The 21653-nt window shown below is 48.4% G+C and overlaps 1 protein-coding gene across 4 annotated transcripts in view; it reads left to right on the forward strand.

The window, feature by feature from the left end:
- The window catches only part of IFT43 (intraflagellar transport 43), a 48728-nt gene extending 41129 nt beyond the window's left edge, over positions 1–7599 (forward strand). For all 4 annotated transcript variants that reach the window (XM_076345142.1, XM_076345140.1, XM_076345141.1 and 1 more), the window contains 4 exons: positions 4627–4699; positions 6113–6188; positions 6538–6600; positions 7423–7599. In XM_076345142.1, coding sequence (XP_076201257.1) covers positions 4627–4699; positions 6113–6188; positions 6538–6600; positions 7423–7533 — 323 coding nt within the window. In that variant the 3' untranslated portion in view covers positions 7534–7599. The remainder of the gene's footprint in view (positions 1–4626; positions 4700–6112; positions 6189–6537; positions 6601–7422) is intronic.
- Positions 7600–21653: the final 14054 nt, after the last annotated feature.

The following is a 21653-nucleotide window of genomic DNA, read 5'->3' on the forward strand; positions in this document are numbered from 1 at the left end:
CTCCTACCATCCACACGCTTCTGCCTTATGCTATTGGTGTCTTGCCATAACTTAGCCATGAAGCTCTTTTTTTGTAAGACCTAGTTCAGTGCAGCTATTGTAATAAAAATACTATTCTTACTTATATGCTGGGACTTAGATGTTCCAAGACAATCACTTTGGTGCAGTTTATTATAACTCTCCTGTTAGCCAACATTTGGTACTGGTGTTTCCTATCCCACCATAACTTCTGCATGGATACACTCATTTTGCTTTCATCCTTTGTTCACTCTTGTTCACTGTCATCTGGGAGATGGAGGGGAGTTTGCACTTGTTATCCAGCATTTGGTGCTCACTCAGTTTTTCACCTCTCTACCACAAGCAGTTTCTAAAGCCAATATCTTGTTTCTTTATGGGCTGAAAAATCCATGGGGAAAGGCTTTGTGTTACTCTGTTCCCAGTCATTTTGAGCCATAAAGAGAAGCCTCATCCATTCCTCTTTAAGGTCACTGCATGCACTGAGTTTTTATGTTCCCCCCTCCATCTTCTGTTGCAGACACTCATTTCTTCTGCTTGTAAAACGCTACCTGACGTGTGTGTCTACCTATTCTCCACTCCCTTCAGCTAAAATGAAAGCAGGATACTCACTCTCGGGGGGAGAGTGAGTGTCATTTTTAGGAGCGCTCACTCTGGCAATGTTATCTACCATATGAAATGGAGATTCAGAGGAGTTCTGTCTGGGGGAGGCTGGTTGAGGGAGATAGCACAGGTAACAGTACCTTGCAGCACAGTGTTCGGAGGCCGGCTGGGAGACCAAGGTTGGTAAGATGGTTTGTACTCAATTTGTTCCCCTTTTTAATATTTTTTACCAGTAACTCAACTTTTATTTTAATGTTTCTTACCATTAGTATCATATCAGTTTGTCCTGATTTCAAAGTCTGCAGGAAAGTGGGAGAAGAACAGCTGAAGCTGTAAGATTTTCATGTTGCTTCTGAGATTTGCCTATAGTTTGGATTGATATTAAAGACTATGGAAGCTGTTCTCTCCTCCAAAATGCAGCTGAGTAATGCAACCTTCCCCCCGCCCCCAAACCCTAGAGCTAGACTGCAGAGAATCACTTTTTTCTCCAGGTTTTGAAGCTATCCCTTCTTCTCAGCTGCAAAACATTTTCTTTTTGTAATGCACAGGCCATTTGTTCACTTCATTGCGGTGACCTGGTATTTGTGAAGGTGTTTCCTTTTGTACGCAGGCAGCTCCTTAGCACGTAGGTACATTGTGCAGTCATTTCTAAAGTTTACCTACCTGGACACTGAATTCAGGCATGAAAGCCTGGACAGTAAAGTACATGTCAAGATTCTCCACCAAAACCACAGGCTTATCAGCGTGATGGAAAATGTCCTGAAACCCTCACACTGAACAGCAGGGAAAAAAGCAGGTCACAGAACAAAGTACACAAAGTGTGGGTTTGTAATGTAACCTTGTTGTTAGAAAAAGCTGTGTGAGTGCTACAGTGCGAGACTGGGAGGACATGGTCCTGTGAACGTTTCTGCATGTACTAACGTTATATGTAAGTAACCTTACTGCAGCTAATGGGGGTATTAAAAGTAAAGCATATGCCTCCACTCTTGCAGTCCACATGCTTCTTCCCCCTGCAGCTGACATAGTGCCATGATTTGGCTGTGTTAGCAGACCTTACTGGGAAGAAAGGTGTGAGTCCTAAGAAAAGCAACAAAAACAATTAGGGAGCTGGAGGCTGAGTGAGGGGAAGGTTGGGTCCTTGGTGATAAAGTGGGAACTGAGACACTTTGCAAACTGTACAGAGAAGGGAGAGGGATTCTAGAGAGGTGGCACCATGGGAATTGGCAGAGGGAAGAGGAAATTATGAGTAACAAGTGAAGTAGAGACCCAAATATTTCAGGGCTGATTTGCCACTGATAGCAGTTAGCCTGGGGAGCTGATATTTTCTTATAATTTGCAACATTTTTGTTCTGTTTCCTGTCAGTCTCTGACAGTCCTAAAGGGCATTGCTTCTGCCTAGAAATGGACAAAATCATCCGCAGTTTGCAGTAAGAACAACCATGTGCTGGCCTTTGTTGGAGGGGCTGGCAGGAGCCCCCAGAGCGTTTCCAGCTCTTCTGTCTGAAATATTTTCAAAGCACATATAAAATATCGGAGCCTTTCCAAATTTCTTTTGAAAAGAATTTCTACATGATTGACGGGATTTTGCTAATACAGAGTAGAGGTAGCGCTCTGCAAGGGATTTGGGAATGTCGCTATGGAATTCAATGGCAATGTGATAAAACCAGCACTGGCAAATCCAGGACTCTTTGGGAACCTGCAAAATGGAAGGGTCATCACTGATCTGGGCCCTAAGTTCACAGTTTTCTCTAGTGCAAAAAGAGATCAACAAAAGCAAAAGGGAACCGGGAAGAGGAGACCCCAGAAATAGCTGCCAAAATGAGCACCAAGTGAAGAAATTCAGTTTGCTGCAAACACCTTCCACATTTCTGCTGTCAAAAGAACATAAGGATCTGACCTTCTCCTGCTACAGGGAATGCTGCTCTGTGGGCAAGGGCAGCTCTGTTCCCAGGTAGTTCTTCATTTAGTTGTGTTTGCTGAGCAACATTCACAGTCTCCTGCTGAAAAGGATAAATTAGCTCAGGAGAGATTAGACTGTTTCTCATTCCCATGCTCGTTTGCCTGGACCTAACAGGGCACCTCTGCACAGTGCCTCATTCCTCCCCTTGGATCAGTCTCACCAGTCTGTTCCCTCCTTGGTATTTGTTGCTTATATACAGGGATTTCTCCCACATTACCACTGAGCAGGTTTTACCAGCTGCCTCCACAGGTCAGTCTGTCTGTCCATGGAGATGCTTTTGTCCCGTAATTGCGTTTTGCTACAAGTTCTACCAAGAGCTGGGAGCCCCTGCAGGGAAGAGCCAGCAGGATAGCAGCTTCTTCTGTGTATTGTCCCTACAAGCAGAGGGGGGAAGGATCTGCCCCAAATGCCCAGCGACGCACTGGTGACACATTTCTTGCATATGCCTCCTCCGTCTAAGGGACAGCCTGGGGGCCTGTTGCTGCAGTTTCCCTTTAAATGTCTTTGGGAAGTTAGCTGTAGTCGGAGAGCTGCTCTGCAGGCACCTGCTCCTTGGGCGGCTGGGGAGCTAGAAGGCACAGCTCTGCTGAGGCCAGCCAAGCTGTCACTGCCTTTCACTGTGGCCAGGCTCTCGCGGCAGCCCCTGTCCCGCTCAGCCTTCCGCCAGGCAGCCAATTAGCGAGAAATCCTACTGTGTGGCCAGCTCCGAACGGCCACTGCGCCAAGGCCTAGGCTGACCCGTGTCCTGCCGCAGCTGGGCGAGGGCTGCCTCCTGCCCTGCCGGCCAGCGAGCCGGGGGGATGCGCAGTGGACGTTCAGGAGGAGAGGGCAGCTGAGAGCCTGCGAAGCTCTGACAGGCGGCTGAACAAGGGGCTTTTCAGGAAGACCCTGCCCGGAGCCCTGAGTGCCACAGGTGGGAACATCGCTCCAGCTCCTGAATATTCATCTCAGCCTGGGCTGCAAAACGGGACAAAGCCAGGCCTAGCCGCCTGCTGCTGTCCAGCAGTAGCATGGCTGTGCTGCCGACAGAGCCGGGAGCAGCCTGCTTACTCCAGCGTCGCACACTGTGGGAGTGAAACCTCTTCCCAGAGCCGAACCACCAGCTTCTCCACAGTCTGAGGGCTCCGGGTCTCTGGAGCGCCTTTGTGGCCTTGAATCTTTAATGGAGCTCTGTGCTGGTGTACTCTGTCCTTGCTTTGCACCTCCAGTTACCTCTTCTTCTCTCCGTTTTTGCTCTCTCAATCTCCAACTGTTTACAGGACTTTGTCAAATCAAAAAGCATGCAATGCTCTCAGAGCCTTGCTCCTTTAGCAGGATTCAGTGTGCACCGTTCTTCCTCCTCTCCTCCATTCTTTTGTCTCTAGCGTCCTTTTTAGGAGTAGCCGTAGTCCTTGTGCTGGGGAATACCCAGTGACCCAGACATCAGCCATTCCAGGGTCACACTGGAAATCACGAAAAGGTTTATGACATTACAACTAGGTGCATCTTCCCTCATCTTTGTATCTGCTAGACCACCAGCACTTACTTCCTCAGCTATCAGGAAATGTCACAGGCCTCTGCACAGTCTGAGAGCCAGCCAGCAGCTCCTTCAGCATGCAGTTTTACATGGCTTTTCTCAGTTTCTGCCCCACATTTCATTTCTAATGGAGTCCAGGTGACTGGTGGCTGAGCTGAGCAAATGATAACACATCTCATAAGAAGCAAATTCTTGCCAGTCTTAGGATGATGGCAAGTAGGCAATGGGGTTTACTGCAGCCAGCTTCTTTCAGCTTCAAGGTTGTGTTCAAATGCACGGTCCATGGCTATGGAGTCCTTCCCAGCCCAAATCTGGTCCTCTTGCAAGGTTGCTTTTGACTCCAAGTTTCAAAGCTTTATTGCCTTGTTTTAATATTAAACAATATATTTTTAATAATTGTAAATAACTCTCTTGTGTTTTCCTCTAATAAGAAACAGGCTGTTTCGTATCTGTGAAGCAAGGGAACCTTTGTCTCTAGTAAGAGGAGAGCGTAACACTCCCCACTTGCTGCTGCTGCTGTCTCTTGTTGCAGACATTCCTGTGATCCCTGACTTGGAGGAAGTCCAGGAGGAAGATCTGGCCATGCAAGTGGCAGCTCCCCCCAGGTAAGATCACTGCCAGGTGTTCTTGAGACTCTCCATCAGCAGTGTGAAATGGCTGGTGAAATTAAACTCCGTCTTATCTCATGCTCTCTCTGGATGTCAGTGGCAGTGCTATTCAGCAGGATTCGATGCTGTCTATTGTGGCAGTGGGGCTCCAAGCTGAACAGTGCAAACTTCTTGTTTCCTATTACACAGAGAAAGCAATTACTGCATATTCTCTCTATATATACAAAACCTACATTAGACTAGCATGTTTGATGTTGCAAAATCAAACTCTCAAAAGTTAGGAATTGCTTGATTTAAGGTTGCCTGTATAACCTCAGATGCCTCCAGTACACGTGTATTATCACACACGCTTTGATTATGCACGGTCGTCAGCTGCTTTGCCTTCCACAGGATATCCTTCTTACTCAAGCGCTTAGTTAATTTGCAAAGTATGATCCTGTTGTTTGAAGGTGTTATCAGAATAGTCTTGGGGTTAGCTCAAGGGAGACCAGCAAGTTTTAAAAAATGAAAGTTTTGGGGGTTTTATCATAAATGTATCAGTAAAGTCTTCTCTGCCCTGTTGGACCTATTGCCAAGATCACAGGCTGGGATTTCTATTGACCCTTATTTGGAGGGGTGGGATATCTTACTCCTGACCACAGATGCCTCTCTCACAAGTAAGGAGTAGGTATTGTAGTTAAATAGCTGTTAACAAAATTAAATGACACTTTATAGTAGAAAATTTAAAATTACTTTGTCTCTCACCAGACTTCAGGTCTTTGTTTTCTCTCTTTTTTTTTTTTTTTTATAATCCCATCTGTTCCTCCTGTATCCATAGTCTCCCTGCAACAGAAAAGACAAGTAATTTTCATGGACAGACACAAACAAATTAAATTAATATAGATCTTTTCTATAGTATTGCATCACCTGTGAAGGGAAGCATGGCACAACAGTGTATTACCTCCCTACCCCGTGTTTCTCTTTGGAGGCTACATTTTAAGAAACTGTATTTGATAGCTGTGACTCAGCTCAGACATGGAAATCACAAGGTCCCTGCTATTCTGTAGTTTGTATGGTGGGGCTCTCAGAGCCTCCTGGGGCTGTTCCAATGTTCACTACGTTCCTGTTTTCTTTCTTGCCCTTGCAGCTAGTCTGTGGATCTTCTCTCTGGCGTGCTGGCTTCTCTGAGGGAGTCTGTGGTCACTCCACAACCTATTTTTATGCATGCGCACAGCCTGGCATGCAGATTTGTCAGACTGTTCATTTGCTGAATGAGACTTGCTTCTGTCTGGGGACACCCATCTCGAGAGTCCACGTGGGTGATGTGGACACTTGAGATGGGTGTCACCAGATTCCTGTTCATGCCACCCTTGTCCTCAAATGTGCTTCCACACTCACCCAGGCTTGTTCTTTGACCCTTTCTGGTTGCAGTGTGCAGGTGAACCGAGTGCTGACCTACCATGACCTGGACAAAGATCTTATGAAGTATGCTGCCTTTCAGACTCTGGTAAGTGGATGTTGCTATGGGGTGACCCATGCGACTCCCTCTTCTTCCAGGCTCCCATCATCCTCCACAGCGATACTCAGCTGCACAAAATACACAGCCCTATCATCCAAACAACTTCCAGTCTGCTTTCAAGTCTGTTCCTCTCTGCAGTGTGGCTTTCATGCTTGTTTGTGTCTGTAAATAGTGTGGGTATGGTATCTGCTGCTCAGATGAGGCTCCTGCTGTTGTTCTGGACAAAGTACATGCCCCTTATGAGGCAAATGTGTCTATCTCTAGCAAGACCTACCTGGTGAAATGATGGTGTCCACTTTATCACTGTCTGTAAGACTGTGACTGTGTGTGTTCATAGGATGGAGAGGTTGACCTGAAGCTTCTCACCAAAGTTTTGGCTCCAGAGCATGAAGTACGAGAGGTGAGTCTTTCTTTTGTGGGAACACCAGCAAGGCAAAAGCTTCTTATGTGTCTCAGACTATACTTGGAAAGTAAGCCTTTGTCAGTCGGGTGGAGGAGGGAGATGAGGAGGAGCCTGTGAAGAGGAGCTTGTCCAAGAGGATGGAGGTCTGATTTCCCCAGCAGATTATTTTAAAGGTATATAAGGCTTTATCTGTGTGAGATTATGGCATCGCTATGATTCGCCCCCTTCAGTATGAAAGAGCGAGTAAGGAAAATGTGAAGGGCCTAGCACTGTCACAGATCCCTGCAGAAACAGTGCTCTGTGTATTGTCTTTTGGTAGCCACCATGAGCTCCAGGTAGGTCTGCAGGGTGGTACAGAGGGACAAAAGCAGAAAGCATTTGGGGTGTGGGCAGAGGGATGTGTTAAAGCAGGACAGAACAACCTCAGTACAACTGGGGGGGCAGAGGCTCAGGACTTGCAACAAAGGATTTCTGCAGCTCAGAATTGCAGATGCTTCAGCAGATGTGCAGAAGGGTGGCAGATTTTTATGGCTTCTCTTTACAGCCTGCCTGGGAGTATCTAAGATTAACAGGTGTCAAAAAATCTGTCCTTTACGGAATTCTGGAACATGAATAATTCTGTCAAAATCTTTAAATTATAGCAGAGATTCACATTTCATTCTGGCTAGGATTCTTGTTCTAGCCAACTGAATCTGGGACTCCCCTGGCAGGGGCAGTTGCCATTTAGTTTGCTGTTCATCTTGAATATTTGGCATCGTTCAGAGACCTTTGGGTGTCACCAGTAACATTTCAGCATGTTTGTATTTTTCCTCTTCGTAGGATGATGTCAGCTGGAATTGGGACCATGTCTTCACAGAGGTGTCCTCAGAACTAGTGACTGAGTGGGACCTGGGACAGTCTGAGAGAGAGGACCACTTCAGTCTGCCCTAGAGCACTGGTACACCAGACGCCTCATACATGTATCCCCTGTAAATAGTTTAGCACTTTAATTTTCTATTCACTTGTTTGTATTTGAGAATTTATTTCAGACATGAAACTAAATAGGACCTTGCTTCATAGGAAAACTGGCTCGGGAGAAGTTTTGGGGTATTTTGTAATAAAAATCTTTGTTCTCAAAAGAGATTAAGAATTCTAAACACAATAAAATATTTACTTATGAACAGTCACTTCCACCTCACTAGCACCTTTACAGATAACTGCAACAGTCAATCTTTCCTCTACCAAAATGCAGCCTCTCTAGGGTGGACCATCTTACAATGGACTGTGCTTTTCACTGTTGGCTATCAGAGAAGCTTAGGCTGATCGGATTTGTTTGCCTAGGACATCAAGATTACCATCTTCCTCACAACAGATGCCACAAGTTGTCAGGATACCCGTTTTACATTTCATCCAGCAGCCTCCAGCCATCCCCTGCTAGTTTAACCTCTCTCCTGGAACATTACCTCTGTATTGACTCAGAGGAAGCAGCAGTCCCTATTAAACTGCCAACACGGCTTCTTACAGAACCTCTTTTTTCCCTTGAGGTGTCCCCGCTAAGTTCTGACCAGGCCTAACCCCGCTTAGCTTTTGCAATCAGATGAGATCACAGCCTGAACAGAGATAGCTTCAGGCAATAGGTAGTCTGCAAAGAAAATACTGTTTATTCCACGTGTGTGAAAGAATGGAGCCTGCTGCTGTGAAACAAGGTAACTCCCTGATGGGTGTCTCTTTGGAACCAAGTAACCCACTCTTATTGCCATCTAAAGAAAAATCCATTTAGCTGTTAATGCCCTGTCCCCATAGAACCATGGTCATTATTTGCAGGAAACAGTAACATGACTTCTAAGCCAATGTCCTTCAAAGCCTTGTCCTGGTGGAGAATCTTGCTATATACTTCTGGGGGACAGTGCAGGTGCTGGGAGAAAGGCTTGCTGTGCTGCTTTTCTTAGCTTGTTTGGTTGGTCTAATAGAGCACTGCATCCCCACCCTTGTACGGGCAGCAGGACAGGTCAAATAACTCACTGAACTCAGTAATCTGCAAAATTTCAGATCACAGTTGATTGATAGGCCAAACAATTCTACCAACAGGAGAGAAGCAATTGGGTCCCAGTCTGGGGTGACCAAAATAAGGGGAGGCTCGTCTGTCTCAAGGAGACACTAAGTTTTTTACAACCAAGAAGTCTCATCTATAACTAGAAAACTAGGTGAGACAGAAGCTTGGGAGGCCAGTGTATGGAGGATAATCCTGAAGTCTTTCTCTGAGCAGAGAAACCTTTTTTGGTATGAACAGAAGCTTCCCAGCTGAGCTAGCATCTATTTTTCTGTGACACCTATGGTTCTGGGCCAAAGAGAATTTAGAATGCTTCCTACATTCCAGGAAAAAAAAAAAATCAGCAAACTAAAGTAGTTTAGTAGATCAGAAAAACCCTACAAGCCAGCCTGAGAGGAAGAGAATGGTAAAGGGAGGAGGGGATGGGACATGGATTTGCTCAGTTCATCCTTCAAAGATCACAGAGAAAGCAGAGGCACTCTCCTCTCAATTGCAAACTGTAGGACCATCCAGTGTGGGTTCTCTCCCTTTTACTTGATCTGAGGTTCTAATCCACACTGCTCCTATAAGCTGGTTGCCTGCTATCACCTTATTCAGTGGTATCCGCTTCCAGTGAGACTCTAGCCTCTTTGAAGCATGAAGCGAACATAACTTTCTGTGTCCTGAGAATGAGAGGACAAACTTTGGTGGTTGCAGGAGCGGCCCAAAACAGACTACCAGTACCCCCACTGAAACTTGGGTCTCTGCACCATGTCGCTACCAGCAAAGTAACTGTCTTCCTACTACAATGCTGCGCTTGCCTACGGTTTGTTGAGGAGGAGGGCAGGGAAACAACATGAGCAGAGAGAGAAAGGGAGGCTGAGAGGTGAGCCCACCCTTCCCCCTTCAGTCAGTGTCACAAAGCATAGGAGGCCTTGCGCTTTTGGGTCACCTCATAAAACCATGCAGTCACCCAGTGCAAATCAACCAGTTTTCAATGACCACAAAAGCTGAAAATGCCCAGGCCTGAGGCACGAGAGTGGGTAAATGTGCTGGTTTCGGCTGGGATAGAGTTAATTTTCTTCATAGCAGCTAGTATGGGGCTATGTTTTGGATTTGTGATGAAAACAGCATTGGTAATACAGGGATGTTTTAGCTATTGCTGAGCAGTGCTTACACAGAGTCAAGGCCTTTTCTGCTTCTCACACCACCCCACCAGCGAGCAGGCTGGGGGTGCACAAGTAGTTGGAAGGGGACACAGCCGGGACAGCTGACCCCAACTGACCAAAGGGATATTCCACACCATGTGACATCATGCTCAGCATATAAAGCTGGGGGAAGAAGAAGGAAGGGAGGATGTTTGGAGTGATGGCGTTTGTCTTCCCAAGTAACCGTTACGCGTGATGGAGCCCTGCTTTCCTGGAGATGGCTGAACACTCGCCTACCAATGGGAAGTAGTGAGTGAATTCCTTGTTTTGCTTTGCTTGTGTGCGCGGCTTTTGCTTTACTAGATAAACTGTCTTTATCTCAACCCACGAGTTTTCTCACTTTTAGTCTTCTGATTCTCTCCCCCATCCCCCTGCAGAGGAGTGAGCAAGTGGCTGTGTGGGGCTTAGTTGCTGGCTGGGGTTAAAGCACAACAGTGAACTATGAATCCATTGTTTCTGGTTGCCCAGCCTCTGAGGTATGGTGTGTGATATGTGGCATGGGGGAGGTGGCATTGCTGGCCACATGGAGCATTAAGAGTGGGTAACTAAGCAGTAGTTAGGACTGTAGCTACTGAGTGCTCTGTGCAGGAGTCATGCCAAGCCTATTGCTCCTCTAGCAGCTGTGCACTGCACCAACAATCCTGGGCTGTCTCCAGGAATGCTCGCAGAGCCATCTTCTGCCTCCAAGAGCTGCTCTGATCATCTTGGGTAGGCAGAGCACTCCTGTCCGGCTGTTCTCCCAGCAGGGAGGAATGAGAAGTGGAGCGGGGCTGTGCCGAGGTGCTCAGCCCCTCAGAGGCCACAGGGACCCTACAGGAGTCAAGAGGAAGATGAGAGCACTCCTTGAAACAAGAGCAGGAGGGACATCGGACCCCAGAGATCCTCCTGGAGACGGTGAGAGGTAGGAATGTGCGAGGGCTTGGGGAGGGCCATTTGAGGCAGGGTGTGGGGAGGAGGGGGCCAGGAGCAAGAGTGGGGTTTCTGGGAAAGGCAGGGTAGGGGCAAGAGGATCAAGGAGGTTGAATGATTTGGGAACAGAGTATGCATAAAATTTGGAGGGGAGTGAGGCCAGAGCAGGTGCTGGTAGAGAGCCAGGACAGAACAGAGCACAAGAAAAGCATAGTGGGAGTTGAATGAGGCCTTTGCTGATGAGCAGTGGTCATGTTATGCTGGAGGAGCTGCTCTAAAGCCACATAAAATCTCCCAGAAGAGTGTGCTTGGGGCTGGGTGCTGTTGGCTACCCCCTCTGGCTTGGGACCCTGGGCAGGGATGCTCTGGGCTAGGAGGCAAGTGTGTGTGGGCCAGGCCTGTGCCCACTCTGGGACCTTGGGAGCCCAGCAAATACGCGGGCAGAGTTTGAGAGTAGGGCTTGAAAAAAATCACAGCCTCATCTATTTTAAGGTGGGAAGAGGTGGCTTTGATCATTTACTCTGACCTGCTATAATACAGGCCATGGCAGAGTCCAGTGAGATGTGGCTGAGCTTTGCCTGTCTTTTAGAAAGGCAGACAGTATATTTGAAAGTCTTCCCTGGTTAGTTTTTCTAACAGTTTCAAAATCTGTTTTATTTCTATACTCAGTTTTTGAGTTTCATTTTCTGTTCCCTAAGCCTGCTTATGCTTTCACCTTTCCCAGTTAAGCCATGCTGTCAGATATTTTCTCCTTGCTTCAGTATTTATGTGCACTGTGATCAAGTTGTCTCTTTAATTTCCTTCAATAAACTTAATAGACTGAGACTTGTTTCCATGTCTTTTCAATTCCTTCCCCCGCTGGGGGAGGGAAGGTGAGCGTCTGGCTCCTGGCCTTCCTCCAGCAAGCTGTTCCCACCCACCTTCCTTCCACAGTCATGTTTTCATTGCAGTGCTGGGAAGGTGACTGAGACCTCTTGCTTCTCCTCTCTCAAGTCCTGGTGCTGTCAGAGGAGAACCCGCTCCTGTTACTCTCCTTGCTAAAAAGAAATGATGAGGTGCTTTTGTATGCCCAGGCCAGCTCTTGGCTCGTGGTGACGCACCAGTGTGTATTGGCTGTGACAAAGCTGCCTCAGGAACCTGCATTTCTGAAAAGTCCCGTGGAAAGAGTGTGCAAAGGAAGAAATGGCAGGTGTAAATTTTTTCTTGTAGCCTGCAAAAGTGTAGCTCTGGTTGATCCTCAGGTGAGGTGAGAAGTGAGAGCGGTTTTCAGAACAGTGCACCTGGTTCCTAGGAACTCAGATCAGCCCTGCGGGCTGTGCCTAGCTGAGGAATAGAGCAGTAATTCCTTTCGTCTCCACAGACCTGTATCACAGAGGGGTAAAGTGAGATGCGGTGGTGTGCCCGGGGCCACACAACAAATCTGTGGCAGAATCAGGGTTAGAAACGAGGAACCTCAAGTTCCCGATTCAAACATGGCTTTCATATACCTGATGAGTGTTTCCCATCTTCAATTCGAAGATGGCAATTCAATGTAGAGAGTCTTGTGTCCTGCTTACTCTTTGTTCCGCACTGTTCATACATTGCTGAGGGAGAGCTGCAAACCCGTTGAAGTGTGTGTTGTCAACAGCATGTTTAGCTCAGTGAGCTGATCTGGGGTGTCTGCCCAAGGACTTGCTGGGATTCTGGATGGGTGTAAATACCTACCCGCAGATAGCCTCTAGCAGGCTCAGAGCTCAATAGACTACCCGGGCAAATGGCGAGCCTCATCACAGATGAAGTAAAAGAAGTGCACAAAGGAAAAATTAATTCTAGGTCCTATCAGTTTTAGGAATCTCTGGTTTTGCTTATAATAATAGATACAATATTTATAGACTTTCTTGGTGGAGGTGCCTTACTAGAGTGCAGTTTGTCGGTGGTGGGGGAATATTGGTCTGAGACAGCATACGCAGCACTGGAAAAAAATGTAGAAAATAAAACCTGAAAAAAAGCCAGACCCAGCAACTTTCCATTAAAAAGCCTCTTAAAGGGACTCTGGCTGGCTGTTTTATTAAGTGTGACAAAGTGATGGGAGGTGGGGGGAGCTCCTATGTTAATAAGTTGGAAAGGCACCGCCGTTGCTCTCACCGAGCGTCTCAGGGAAAGTGGAATTAATTCATGGCATATGCTCCCAGCATCTGCCGCGGTGACCCGGAGTGGCGGGAGCGCAGCACCAGGCAGAGCGAGCCAGAGCCCGTATTCCCCGCTCCTCTCTCGGGCCTTGCTCGCCGCCTGCCCGTGGCTGAGCATGGGGGTGGCGTGGCTGCTCCAGCTGAGCACACACCCAGCCGCCCGCCTGCCTGCCTGCTGGCCTGGGTGGGATGTCGCAGCCCATGGCCAGAGTCCTTCTCGCTCTGAAGAAGGAGAAATGCTGTAGACTTGGGAGGGAGAAGGGGACGTTTGAATAGAAAAGAGACCGACTTGAATGGAAACTAATCCAGTTTTTCCCAAACAGCCTTAATTCCTCCTACAGCATTCCCTGACCCACTCCTCCCTTCTCCAGCCATCTGACATATTATGAGGCTCTTGTTTCCCAGTGCATCTCTACAGATGATTTGATCCTCTCCTCAAAAGAGAGGACAGAGGTTGAATTTGCTGTTAGGTGGGATTTCATTGTCTGTTTAATGGCTCCTAGGAAATAACTTTCCATACCTTATTTCCCCTCCACCGACCTGCGCCATGGCCAGTAGCTGTATCCAGCTAGTACAGCTGGGTGCACTGTGTTGTTTCCAGGCTGCAGCAGTCTTTGCCTGTGCTCCATGCTCTGTGTGTGAGCTTTCCCTTGGGAAAGGGCACCCAGAGCCAACCCTCCACTGGCTGCTCTTTCTTCAGCCACATCCTTCCACCTTTTTGGACAACTGCCTGGAATATGGGACACTTTCCTGGCCTGGAGAGCTGGCAGAGCCAGGAGAGACCAGAGCAATGGGTGATCCCCAGACAGGGCAGAGATGTCCCACGCTGCTTCTGTGGTCTCCCAGCAACTGCCCCCACACCTCAGCAGCTTCTTCCACTTCTGCTCCCTTTCAAAGCGTGGTATCCCAGTCCCGGGCTGTGCTGGCACTGTGCAGTGCTGAGCGAGGGCCGAGGCAGGATCCCAGCTGTGGGACACCACGAGGGATCCACAGTCAGCTGCCCTGGCAAGACCAATCCTCCCAGGGCCGTGCTTTATCTGGGGGGATGACCCGCACTCCGTGCGTCCACAGCCTGGGAAGCATCCTGATTGATTCAGTCATGAATGCTGTATGACACTGATGTCCAGAGCTCCTGAGCCCATTAATCTCTGCTGTGGTCCCTGGGGGGATGAAACCTTTCCTCTTGGTGCCCTGCTACCCAGATCTGCCCCATCAGGCCGCTCTGCTCAGACTTCGCTGGGGCCAGAGCAGATCCGGGCCGCAGGCCCTCTTATCAGGCTCCATCTCCTGTCACTTTCAGGACCACTTCATTATCCTTTTATTAGCCCTCTTCTCCTGCTTATCGTTATTAATAATCACGCCGGATCGGCTGGAGTGCTGACAGCTGCCCCTTGTCTATTCTTTCTGTCTATTTTAATCCTGCCTGCTTATCTGGAATAAACCTGATCCTTTTTCTTTTAATTAAAGAAATTTGGTCAGCCAGCCCCTCCTCCATGCAGAGATAGGCCTGATCACACCAGTGATATGCAGAGAGCAGGAAAAGGGGCAGATTACCGGGTCACAGTGTTTTCCACAGCACAAAGATATGGGATGTCAGAGTAGAGGCTGGAAGAGATTAGGGCGCATGTGTGCGGAGAAGCACAGCACTGGGTCACTGTGAGGTGCTCATCTTGGGGACTCTGTGTCTGACCCAGTGTATTGGTGCAGGGCTGTGCGACTACGTCTGTACTGGAGGCGAGAGGCATCACTGCACCAGTGCAAGGCAGGCAGGGGAGCTCTGCTCACCCCTCTCTGCTTAGAATGGGTGGCAATAGCAATGCCAGGCTCGGAGCCTGTGTGGGTGGCACTGCTGGGGCTGCTGGGATCACTGCAGTTCCTACAGAGGCTAAAGGACTTTGCTTCTCAGCGCTTTCTAATGTTGATGCAAGCGCTGGGCTTCACAGTGACGCTCCTGCTTTGTGCTCCCACAGGCATTGCTTCCTGGGGCCACAGATCTCATTCTAGTCTCCTAAAAATGCCTCGCCGGGCAGTTCACTTGAGCTGAAATATTTGTGTTGTCTGAAGGGACAGGTCACTCGAGGAAGGGCTGTGCAAATGGGCTGCGGGAAAATTGTTGTGCTAATTCACACTTTTATGAACCCATAAACTCAAATCTGCATTCATTGCAATCTGTAAAGTGACTGGAGTGTGGGCTGAAATGCTTAGAAAGTGTTAATCAGGGGTCCGTAACAAAGCAAAACGCTCTGAAGTGCAGCAGCAGGAGCTCGGCCATAAGCAGCAGGAGTATTCAACCTTAGCGCTAAAAATGCATATTTGTTGGTTCCCAAACGGTTCATTTCAGATGCACAAGTTGCAGCATTGACTGAATGCGTATGTACCCTCTGCTACAGAATATGGCAACTGGCTCAGATTTGTAGGGCTGTTTCACCCCTGAGAGGCTGCGGACCCAGGAAGGGTATAGGGCAGAACTTCCTGATGCTCAAGCGAGAGCGTAGCTCTGAAATCCTGTCAAGCAGAGCATGCTGGCTTCTGTCCCTGTGCTTCTGTTGCTTTTGAGCATTTCAGCTGACTGGGATGAACGTTAACCTGCAGTTCAGATGTTGGTGTGGGAGCTGCCACAATACAAACCCATGCGCATGGCTTAAAAGATCCTTTAAAAACATGTGATTCTGTAACAATCACAGGCAGGAATTGTGCATGGTGACATTCATGCTGTTGCTTCCCTGTGAAACGTCCTGCTGCTCACAGAAAATCTTTTCCCTTACTTTTCTTCTACCCAGTGCTGGAAAATAAACTACAGAGTCTGGCTGTTTTGTATCCAGTTATTGATAGCAGACAATGAATGATCATTACTTAATGTTGAACAAAATGTTTGAAAGATGAGAAAATGCAGAGTTCACTTGCCTAAACTGGTGCATTAATAACTGGTCAGAGCTTTTATTATCTGACCCTGCTCCTTCAGCAAAAATCAACCCTCCTTCAGATCCAAGTAAGGAAAATTCTCAGGATGGTTTTTGGCCCTGAAATGATGAGGGACACCTTTTTTGGTGTTGTGGGACACTTTGAATCAGCCAAAAAAGATGGACTTGCAGTCCATGTGACAGGCTGAAGTTTTGCTTTGATCATTACAACTACCCACAAAGCCAGAAAAGTGCCTTGGGAAATTGCCAAAGAATTTGGCAAGTCAAGCAACCTTCTAAGTGCTTCAAGCTCCAAAGCAGCAAACTGGAGTTAAGCTTGTGGCTCCCTGTGGCCTGTGGGGTTATGTGTACAGATGGCTGTATGGCTTGGTGAATCAACCTGCTAAATAAATGGGTGATAACAGTTCAGGCCATTGTAGCTATACCTGAACTAGCTCAAAGCTAGTCCAGATAGCAAACTCCGTCTAACCCAGAGGGATGAGAAGCAGCCTGGATTTGCCCAGCTGAGTGCTGTGGCTCCCCTTCTTCAGGGATCTGACCCAGCTCTTTCAAAACCATCTCTGGTATTGCCCCTCTATATTGCTCTATGCCCCATAGAGGTACTCTTACTGACCTCCATGGCTTTCAAACACATGGTGCCAAAGACTTAAGACCCTGTCTGTCCCTTTGTGAAGGGGACTGGATGCTCTTCATTTCATACACAGGGACCAGAGTCATGGGCTGATAATGCAAGTTCTCCAGGGTCCCACAGTAAGACTGTGACACAGCTAGGAACTGAATCCAGCCCCTCCAAGCATCCATCCAGTGCCTCAGCCACATTACTTCACTAACTAACTGAAATGATATACAAGGACAGTGTATTCGTTTTCTTTTGCTTTTCAACCAAAAGCTGGTTTCAGGCTACACAGCTCCTTCCAGATTTTCAAACACACGAAGTAAAACGTCATAGTCTCTGTACAAAACACCTTCCCCAGGAGCAGCACAGCACACTGCCCACCTGGTAGTACCCCTGCTGAGTAAGGAAACCGTAACCATCTCCTGCAAAAACAGCTTCCTACCATAAGCCTGCTCCCCTTGTCCCAGAAATACCCAGGGAAAGGGATGAGTTGTCAATGTGCCAAACTATTTTCCAATGCAAACTCTGGAAGCCTGAAGCCGATAAGGCTCTTCAGCCTGCTGCTGTCTCTCTCTACAGAGTCCCCCAAATCAAGCTCTTCTGCTGAGCTCAGCAGAAGAGGACCACAGAGTAGGGATGGGAAATCTTCTCCATGCTGAGGGATGCACAGGCCATTCAGAAAGGCTTTGGTAAGTCACACAGTACCACATTGCCTTAAGAGTAACCAAGCAAATGTGTTGGGTTTTTTTTTTAAAGTCACATGATGGTCAAGAGCCTTTAACGAAATTGTGGGCCCTGTCTGTCCCAGGGGCTGTAGGCTCTTGTCACAGGGTACCCCAGCCCCAACACACTTAGTTCTTAATTGAGTGGGACTGGTTGCAGCACAAAGTCTGTGATGGTTTCTTGTGACATAAGACAGGCACAGAGAGAGCTTTGTAAGATGCCTGTGACTTGCATGACATGCAATTGAGTATGACCAGTTTTGAGAATAATGTTCAGTATAGGCAACATCACATTAGGCAAACAGACTTGGAATACGTGTGTGGGTCTAAAACGTCCATCCTTAACTTCTCAGATAAATGTTTTTTTTGCTTACATGAAGTGGGTATGTATCTGGGTCATACTGGATACACGCCTTTTCTTGACTGGAGGTGTCTCTGTGCCATATAGAGCATACCTGTATCTCACCAGCTGAGTGGGTCCTGCCCTGTTGGGCCCAGGGATCTGTTTGTCTATCTGTACAACGTACACACGCACCAGTGATGGCTGAGGTTGGAAGTATTGATGGCAATTAAAATGTTTTGCCTGGAAGCTGTTTTGGGGCTTTTTTGAAGTGAGGATTTTCAGACTTCAAGGTGTTAACAGCCCCTCTAAACGGTTTTGTTTTTTAATTGCAGCAAATGACTGTGGAGCCATTAAACATTCGCCTCTCTGCAGTTGTTTCTAAGCCCTTTCAGTCCTTCTTCTATTTATTCTGTTTAATTCAGTCGGGTAGCTTGGGGCAGTGAAGATCAATACTTTACTTTGATAGAAAAGAGTCGGGTTTGAAACATAGAGATAAAACTGACACATTTTGTATAAATTTAATTAAAAATGCACCTTTAGTGGCTTGTTGCAAGCACAAAGCCAGCCCTCCATCTAACTATCTCTCTGTCTCGCTCTCTGTCTCTCTTTTTCCTTTCTTGTTCCTAACAGGAAGATCTCTGAATCTGCCTCACCAACAAAGCACCTCGTTTTATGATTTTGTCTTAAAAGTTTAGCACTGAGGGAGCAGGATGGAAGGGATGTGAAATTCTAAACAGACCTTCTGCTCTCTCCCCAGTCCCACTCCTTTTGGTGGTGGCGGCTGGGGGGATGGGGAAGGAGCCGGCTCCCCGGTGGGGGAAGGAGGGGGATGAGGCAAAATGATTTTTTTTTTTTTTTTAAACCCAGCAGATTGGACACCCTGGGGCACTTTCCATTTGGATCTGTAGCTTTCCTCCACTCCCGCCCCCCTCTTCTTGCTTCGTTAAACTGAGAATTATTTTTCTGACTACATGTGCATCGCCGATCCCACTAGGATAGTGCTGGCCACAAGGCAGTGTCTTTATTCTCTTTCTTTTTCCTCCCCTGCCCCCCTTCATTTTTCCCTCTCTCTTTCCCTAACCCTGCTGCCAGTGGGGACATTTGTCTTGTGTTTTATAATCTGGCCCCTTCACCCCCTTCCCCTGCATGTCTCTCTCTCTCTCTTTCTCAATCCTGTTTGGCTCGGTTCATTTTTCACTTGAGTGCCTTTCCTCCCAGACTCCCCTCTGCTCCGGCCTCCCTCTGCTCAACACCAATAAAACACGCACAACACAGGTAGAACAAGGTGCCAGGGCTCAGCGTGACAAATGGCTCACACACCACTCAATAACCACGGCTGTAAATTGCCCCCTCCTCACCCTCCGCTGGCTCCCGGGGACAGCAGCTCGGCCGGGCCCACGTGAAACGTGCTGCCCCACCACAGGGCGAGATGGGGAAAACCAGTGGGAATTTGGGCACCAGCCACCGCTGGGGCAGAGACCTTTCCAGCGCTGTCGTTAGGGGTTGAGAGATTTAATGTCCCCATTTCACTCCCCAATGGGGCCGTGGAGCCTGAGGGGCCCCAGGGGCTTGTCGGAAAATGGGGATTGTGCAGCAAGGGGGTGCAAACCACCTTCCTGACCTCCAAACCACCAACTTAAGTCCTGTTTTGTGGCCAAGAGTCTCAAGACTCGTTCCATCCATGCAACCTATGGGAGAGTTTTGAAGGGGAAAGATGACAGTGTCTTCCCGAGGGTCACAGCTGGGCAGGCAGCTCTGGCCGGGCACTGTGTCACCTCTGAGAGCCAGGGCCTCCATGGCCAGTGTTCCCCATGCCTGTGCCAACCTAGCCAAGGCATGTCAGCCACCTACGCCTTGCTGCTGAGCTGCAGCACGGCCTTCCCTGGGATGCAGCATCTCTGCCTGCCGTGTGGGCTTGGGCTTGCCAGGGCTGCCCTGGCTGCACACTCGCACTGCACATCGTTGCAGTGCTCACATGTGCTTGGTGCTGTGCACTCGTGTTTGAACAAACATACGAGAGAAAGAAATAAATCACTGCCTGAGAAAAATAAACCACATGGCAAGGAACAGGCAAGGGGAAAAAGAGCAAACTGGTTAACAAAATAAATGTGAACAAGACCTCTCACCAGCTGGCAGCACCTGCGATCAGCTTCTTCCTGGGTCTGCAGAGACTCCATTGAGAGCAGTGGTGTTAAAGAGCATGTGGAAAATGGTTGGTACGTTATGTATGGTGTGGGAAAAGGGAACGAGGGGGAACAAAGCAGGTGTCATTGGTGGAGGCTGGACAGAAAGGAAGGAACGGGTCTCAAAGATGAGAATAAGCTCGAGGCTCATGCACAAGCAAGATGAGCTTGTGGAGGAGGCTGAGGGACAAAGAGACACAGCCACATACGCTGAAGAAGCAGCAGCAAAAACTAACCTACATGACTTGGGCAAAAGAGGGCCAGTGTCTGCCTCCCTGGCCCCAGGCCTGGGTGACCCTGGGGTGTGTGTGGCTGTCGGTGGGTCAGCACGCAGGCAGTGCCCTAGCTCAAGGCAGAGAAGGGGCTCTCAGATACAGCCGCAGGGAGTGATGTGCAGCCACTGCATGGAAATGTACTCTTTGAATTCCATTGTGTTTGACTTTAGCTGTCAAAACTGCAGTCGCTGTGAATTTTGCTTGAGAACCAGAGGATGCTGTGTGGGTGGAGCTGCTGGTTTTGCAACAAGATGCAAAGCTGGGTCCCTGCCCCACGATTTCAGGTGTCAACCCCTCTTGTCTTAGGTAATTGCCAACTCCAGCAGATGTGTGTTTCCTGTTACCAGTTTCATTTGGCTCTGGGATTCCTCTTCACCTCTCCCTGTGTTAATTTGTGCCAGTAATATATGTAGCATTTCCTACCCTTGTATTTATAGGAGAGTGCATTTCAGCTGCAAGTGAAGACAGTGTATTTTGTAAATTGTTAACTAGTGTTTTAGCTTTGCAGTGTAAAAGAAAAACACTCATCTTTGCATTGCCCTGTGCCCCAGCCCATACCGGTGTCTCTGTGGTTCAGGCTGCTCGGTTTTACCAGCAGTAAAAGCAGAGAGTTTCCTTGCTAAGCTAAGGCATGATGGGGTTAACTCTGTCAGTCTGTCTGCATAATATCGGCTGGAACATCAGTTAAAGTCCTTCTGAGTGATTGGTGGTGGTGAGTGCTGAGGGCTGGTTTCTCAGGGACTGTACCGTGAAGGAGCGTGTGCGGTGTACAGTGCACTTCTGCAGACAGACAACTCCCGCATCTTCTGCCTTTAATCACAGCAAATGAAAGTTTCTAAACATGCGGAAGGTGCCAGGCTTTTGTGTTCTGCCACCGGAGCTGTCTCTGCGCCACCGTCAGTGCCGGTAATTGCAGACAGAAGCTGCTTTGTGTTAAAATGGTATCAGTAATTGAAACGGAATTCAGAATCAGGACCCTGCAGGCACCGCTCAGTGAAAGAAGAAATAAAGATCGTTTGGGTCACATCTTTTGTAATTTGTGTTTAATAATCGTACCAGGAGGTACATACAAAGGGAGAGGAGACATGAGATGCAGCCCGCTCACCCTCCCCACATGCACTATGCCTCACAGCCTTCCCGTGGAGACAGGGGAACCTGGCGGGACCCCGCACCCTGCTCGGCTGGGGTGGGGTGGTGGGAGGGCTGCCGGCTGCCTCGCACAGAGGCTCAGGGCTGCTTGTGAGGCCGAGCCAGTGCTGCACGCTGGCAGCCAGAAGGAGAGAATGACTCCCTGGGTCCACGTTAAACTGGATGCTCAAGTTCTGGTTTTATGGTTCGGCTGTGGATTTATGGGCCCAGGTGCTGGCTCTCGCTCGGTGAGTCTGGCTAAGCACTGAGCATCGGAGGGCACTCCACTGATCTGCAGTTTCTGAGTTTCTCTTTGAAACAGGCTCCCTTTGGTATCCTTCGATGGGCTTCCGCGGTTATGCCCATACAAGTATATTCAAGCAAACTCAAGCTGTAGGGCATGGCTCATGCTGAAATGTCCCAAACCTCTTCCACCACAGCACGATGAGGCCTCCTCTGTTCTGCTTATGGGGAACAGTGTGTTGCCTGTGCTCCCCCCACAAATCACAGCTGGACAGTGCCTGGGAGGGCACTAGCTGGTGGAGACCAGCACCCTGCCAGGAGCCTGC

Source organism: Aptenodytes patagonicus, chromosome 7 (genome assembly GCF_965638725.1).
Source record: "Aptenodytes patagonicus chromosome 7, bAptPat1.pri.cur, whole genome shotgun sequence".
Taxonomy (NCBI): domain Eukaryota; kingdom Metazoa; phylum Chordata; class Aves; order Sphenisciformes; family Spheniscidae; genus Aptenodytes; species Aptenodytes patagonicus.